This window comes from Tursiops truncatus, chromosome 3, assembly GCF_011762595.2.
Source record: "Tursiops truncatus isolate mTurTru1 chromosome 3, mTurTru1.mat.Y, whole genome shotgun sequence".
In the NCBI taxonomy this organism is placed as follows: Eukaryota; Metazoa; Chordata; class Mammalia; order Artiodactyla; family Delphinidae; genus Tursiops; species Tursiops truncatus.
The window spans coordinates 113,184,753-113,191,025 of NC_047036.1; the positions used below are offsets into that span (position 1 = coordinate 113,184,753).

Sequence of the window (6,273 nt, forward strand, 5' to 3'; positions counted from 1 at the left end):
CCTTTTCCATTTTGGTAAGTTTGCAAGCAAATTGCAAACTGTCATCTCAACATCTTTACCTTCACAATGGGATCTCACTAGAGATCGTAGCAGGTGGCAAATTGGTCCGATTTATCATTATTTGCATTTTTAATTTGTGGTATTTTAGGCCCAGAGAGTTTTTTCTGGGTCTTAAAATGGCAACAGAAACCTTGATACATAATTCATTATCTGTTTTTCGTAATGCGTGTAGTTAACAACCCATCGACAAACAGAAAAATCATCAGCACTTCAAGCAAGATGAAGTTATAGCTTTAGCTTTCTTTCCCCCCTACTCTTCCCCTCTGTGGTCTCTAAGAATAAATTGCTTGTATCTGAAGCACAGTCTGCAGCCGCCATGCTGATGTGTTGTCAACAGGAAAAGCCTTCTTAGTTGCAGCTTATTATTCAGAATGACCAAATCTTAAATAACTAAGGTAAAGTGTTTGTTGGGCTTCCACAGTTTCTTGACTTGGGAACACTGGGTACTTTTTCAATTTAAGCAAAAGGTGAGAAAGCAAGAGGAATACCTCCAATCCTGATCCTGCTTTCTCTTTCCTTCCAAACCCCTAAACCTCCCTCTACAGTATTCCTTTGTCATACTTTCCTTCCCCATCCCCTCCCCACTCCCACCAGACATTGCTGTTGGCATAACTCTAAGTTGGAAGAAAGAGAAATCCTTTTGAAACACATCTGTAATCCTTTTGAAATAACAGCTCCACAGATAAACGATACACCTAGACAGGATGCCCAGGAATTTGACTGAGAAGATACCAGCAAAATAAAGGGGACCTTGAGCAATTTTATCAGAAGGATGATCAGTGAAGAAAACCATGCAGGCTAATTCAAGAGAAATGTAAAGACCTTATTGTGTTCATGGTGGCAGAGCTGTAACTCAACTGAGATAGGCAGATTCCTTATTTTTCCAGGCTACTCCAGGCACCTCTACACAGAAAGCCCGTTCCATCAGGATGAAACACCTCTGAAAAGTCTATCCGATAGAGTTTCCCTTCCTTTGTCTCCTACTGTGTAGACAAATCAGTTAACCAAAATGCCATTTGTGGGCAGTGCTCCAAGATGACACGTGTTCTGTTCTGTGTGGGCAAGACCAGGAAAACACTCTCTGCCCTCCAGGAGTTGAGTGGTCATTGACACCAGACGGTGCAGCATATGATTGGTCTTCAGTTATTTAACGTGTGTTAGTTTTCAACCACCTTGTAATCTTTAGAGCTTCCTCATTTCACCAGGTCCATCACATACCTCTGTTAAATGCATAGTTGTTGGAAGAGTTTAAATCATAGATAAAAGTAATCACTTGCTTCATCAGTGATACGAGTATCCTTCCAGGATTTCCTTTATTCAAGGATTTATGGAGTGCTTACTAGATTACCGGGCACCATTCATGGCATTAGGGAGGCCTCACTGCCACGTCAAGTTTTAATATCTTTGTAGACCCAAGAAGATTAGAGAGACGTAAGAAAATATGTGCATAATTTCCACACTACAAATAATGGCTTGCTAGCAGGCACCTGACTCCAGCCAGGATTTACTGGAGACCTTGACATTGGCTCTACTTATTGCTAATGACTAAACTTTCTTCTGGTGGTAAATTAAAAAGACTCTAAAAACAATAGCTTGGGGCTTCCCTGGTGGCGCAGTGGTTGAGAATCTGCTAATGCAGGGGACACGGGTTCGAGCCCTGGTCTGGGAGGATCCCACATGCCGCGGAGCAACTAGGCCCGTGAGCCACAAGTACTGAGCCTGCACGTTTGGAGCCTGTGCTCCGCAACAAGAGAGCCCACTGTAGTGAGAGGCCCGCGCACTGCGATGAGGAGTGGCCCCCGCTCACCGCAACTAGAGAAAGCCCTCGCACAGAAACGAAGACCCAACACAGCAAAGATAAAGAAATAAATTAATAAACTCCTACCCCCAACATCATCTTTAAAAAACACACAAACAAAAAAACCCGATAGCTTGGGCAACTGAATCCAGGTTTTCCTGCATGATATTTTCTAGTCAGGAAGAGTCACTCCCAGAATGAGTGTTTTAGAGGATCTGGAGGACGACTTATGACATCTCCAGTGAGAACCTGATAGCTTTTTTATACAGTTGATGGCACTGGGTCATCTCCATACCACATGGCTGCACTCATCAGTGTGTAGTCCCTCTAAAGCAGAACAGACTCCTGGAGAGTCCATTTTAGAACACCTCACTTGCTCTTTATTCTTTTATCGCAGTTCGACTTCCCTCTTGCTAATAAGCTGCTCTTTTCTCTGGGAAGATTTATAATGCCAGGAATGCACATGTAAGGACAGTTTAATAAATAATAAAGTTCTAAAGGAAGGCTTATGTTAATTTATAATGCACCATTTGTCGACAATCTGAAAGACATTATTTCAAACAAAGGTAACTAGGGGGATGTTAATAGCCAGCAAATGTATTTATGCTAACTCTTATTCATTGCATTGTAGAAAAGATTTGTCATTATGTTAGTCATGTTCTTAATTGTACATAATTTTCATAATTTACTTTTTTTTTTTTTTGCGGTATGCAGGCCTCTCACTGTTGTGGCCTCTCCCGTTGCGGAGCACAGGCTCTGCACGCGCAGGCTCAGCGGCCATGGCTCATGGGCCCAGCTGCTCCGTGGCATGTGGGATCTTCCCGGACCGGGGCACGAACCCGTGTCCCCTGCATCAGCAGGCGGACTCTCAACCACTGCGCCACCAGGGAAGCCCCATAATTTACTTTTTAAATCAAAATATCATAGTAGATGCTTTCAACAAACTTCCAGTTTTAGATTATTATATATACTAAAATATGCCAGACTTTGGGTTTTAGTAAAGAAAACAAATGGCTCAGATGTACTTCCAAATGTTAGTCTAGCATCATTTTATTTAGTAAGGCTGGCATGCTCCCAGATTCCAGATAAATAGAGAATTGGGCAATTATCCAGATAATCTGATCCAAAAAACATTTTTTTGCTTGAATTGTTTTTTTCTTGGGCAGAAATATCTAAGTTAATTGGCTTAGCCATTTCTTTTATATGCTTGTGCATATTCAGTCTGAAGCCTACGGAACAAGCAAAATTCCACTAAGCTTCCTTGGGACGTCACTGGACTTATTGCTGGTAGGTGGAGTTTATTGTACAGAAACAAGGAAGTGAGAGGCAATAGCCACATTCCTTGGGAGCTTCTTTGGTTAATCTCTACATCTACATCCACCAATTTTTCTAGATGAGGCTATGAATGTTACAGGGTTTATGGAAGTGGCTCCAGTTCAGTAGATGGATCCAAGGTAAGGGGACAGATGGAGTGAAATTAGTTTAATTACAGGATTTTTCATCTCTTCATCATTTGCAGTGCCCTGCAGCTTCCTGTAAGCCTGGTTCTTCAGTGCCTGGCTCTGGGTGATCCCATTCCTACAGAGAGGCTTCAGTGGCCTCATGCATGCACAACTAAATTGTCCCCCTCTTCAGTCTCAGTGTCTTACACTCCAAATCCTCTAATTCATGTTACCTACCAGTCAAGTAAATTTCCAAAACCCTAGCTTTCATTTTAGTCTCCAAATCACAAACTTTCAGGGGCTCTCCATTTCTAAGAGGATAATATCCAAACTGCTCAGCTTGACATGCAGGGCCCTCTGAGGTCTGCCCACTCATCTCTTCAGCTTTCCTTCTGGTGCCCCTACAGGAAGTCTTTATTGTAGTCACATGGAGTATCTCATCAGTCCGCTGCCTGCTGTGGGCCATTCTGGACCTCACCTTCACTTGCCTCCTCTGAATGCCTACATCTCTCTGCCCACTGATTCAGTTCCTTCTGCTCATTAAAGCCTAGCCCAATTCTGTTTCCTCCTTTGAGATCTTCCTGAACAGGATGGTCCATGAGGCCTCCTTTGCTGTGAGTTGGTACCAATCCTTCGCCACCTAATTGTGTCCCATGCAGGGGCAACTCTTGCCCTGACATCTTATTTGGACAATGAACTCCTTTCCTGACGGTGACATCTTGTGTCAGCCCAACATGTGAAACCTTTTTGCATGCTTCATGGCATCATAGGCTCTGACTGAATGGCAGGATGAGAAATTATGAGCCCAGTTGTATTTTCTAATCTTTCAGCCACACCGTCTGCAGTGGAAGGTATCTTTCAGATAGAGACAAGTGAAACTCTGAGAAGCCCAATGTATGAACAAGGCCTCTGGCTCACAACTTCCCAGAATGGCTAAGAGCTGGCTCTGGGGTCTGAGTGCCTAGATTAAAACAATGGTTTTACTACTTATTGGCTACATGATACCTCTCCACCTCTGTGCCTTCATATAAAATGGGCACAATAATGGTACCCATACCAATGGTTGTTGAGGGGATTAAACATCATATAGGTAAGGAACTTAGTGCTTGGTACACAGTAAGTGCCCACTAAATATTTGATTTTAATTTATTATTAAACTGTCAAAAGAATTAGGTCCCAGTTTTCTCTTTCAGGGGGAGTGACAGTTGACAGTAAAAGCACAGGACCACTATTGAATAATGGACTTTGGAGGTGGGTCTCCATCTCCTGGACTAACCTGGCAGTTCCAAGCATTCTTAGGGGGTGTCGCCTTGGGCCCATCTACTGGGATGACAAGCCCAACTCTACAGAGAGTTTTATTTTTATTTTGGTGTACCTCCTCCTCAGCCCTTTGACATAACTGCAAGCCTTTCTCAATTCAGCAAGCTATTGCTATTGAATCTAGGATCAACACAGTAGTCTAGGATGGGTTAGAGCTATGAACAAAACAAATGTGAAAACTGTACAGGTGAGACAATCAAGAAGTCCAAGACCTGGACTAGGAAACAACCAGAAGTATCCTAGACATTCCTGAGCTGCCTGGGGCAGAGCTGAGACATTTACACTAGAACCACAGTATAATCTTGCCTGTGTGCTGCATGTCTTCTACTGTATGGATTTGCATTTACGTCACCTCTTTACCACATTTATGTGGTTTCAAATATTTCACCTAATGGGCTGCTTTTCCTTCAGGCCTACATCTGCCACACCTTGAGGAAGTTGCCTTCCTCCCTGTGAGCCTGAATAGGCAAGACCCAGTGTTAGACCAGAAGACAACCCATTTGGCTCCTGGACACACCTGGAAGAGCCCACAGGGCAATCTGCCTGCAGGGTGGTAAGTGGGAGAGTTACCTTGAATTCAGTCTCAATGTTGGCTAGTCTGGCTAGCTCATTGCTTAGCTCCAGCGCGGTGAGGACAGGGTCTTCGCTGGACAGGGACAAGTAGGCAGCACTTGCCAGTCCCTTGTAGGCATTCATGCGGGAGCGCGAGTGGCTGAAGGAGTCCTTCCGCTGCTTCTCAGTGCACTCATTGCACTTGCAGAAGTAGTCGTGGGGCCGCTCGATGCGCGCGCCCTTTAGAAGGAGAATATGCACGATCTCATACTCCTGGCAGTGGGCCGCCAGGATGATGGGCGTGATGTCGTGGGAGAAGCGCGTGCCGTCCTCGTCGTAGGCGTAGAAATCGTCGTCCCGCAGCTCCTGCTCCAGCGGGCTGAGCGTCAGGCGCTGGCCCTGCGCGAAGGCCGGGTGGCTGAGGATGGCCTCCACGATGCGCACGTAGCCCTTGCTGATGGCCAGCAGCAGCGCGTCCCCCACCCGCGCCAGGTTCTCCTTCTTGAGCAGCAGCTCCGTGACCTCCAGGTGCTCGTTGCCCACTGCCAGCTGCAGCGCGTTCTGCCCCATGTAGTCCACGCAGTTGAAGTTGAGGGTCTTGGACTCCTCCAGCATTTTCCTGACCACCGGGATGTTGCCATACTCAGCCGAGTCCAGAAAGCGCTCCTCTTCGGGCGTCAGGCTAGTGCCCTTCTCGTTGAACATGTAGGCGGGACCGCGGATGGCCTGACGGCGGCCCTTTTCCCTCAGTGTCGTGTGCCGGCGCTGCATGTTTCTGAAGGTGCTGCTTCCCAACCTGTGGGGTGATAAGGCAAAGATGCTAGTTACTCTCCCAGGATCCTGCAGGTTCCCCAGGGGCAGAGCAAACAAAAACTGTTGAGATGAAAAAGAATATCGTGATTGGAATATTTTGAGAAGTTATGAAATCTTGCTAGAAATTATTGTCCTATCACTGAGATTAAGACAAATTTCATAACCCAAACTATTCTGATACTAATGGAAGAATATTGGTTAAGTTACACAGCAGTCTATCCGCCTTGGGTGGAGGAGTGTCCGAAAAGCTGAAATGTGGGTTTAGGCCAAGCTAATGGTGGACGTGGA

General features: G+C 45.5%; 1 protein-coding gene across 1 annotated transcript; it reads right to left on the reverse strand.

Moving 5' to 3' along the window:
• Positions 1 to 5,033: 5,033 nt before the first annotated feature.
• Positions 5,034 to 5,955, reverse strand: TRPC7 (transient receptor potential cation channel subfamily C member 7). Its single transcript, XM_033855064.2, has 2 exons — positions 5,191 to 5,955; positions 5,034 to 5,078 (listed from the first exon to the last, which is right to left on the reverse strand). Exons 1-2 carry the CDS (start codon positions 5,941 to 5,943, stop codon positions 5,034 to 5,036), a joined length of 798 nt encoding a protein of 265 aa, XP_033710955.1. The 5' UTR covers positions 5,944 to 5,955.
• Positions 5,956 to 6,273: the final 318 nt, after the last annotated feature.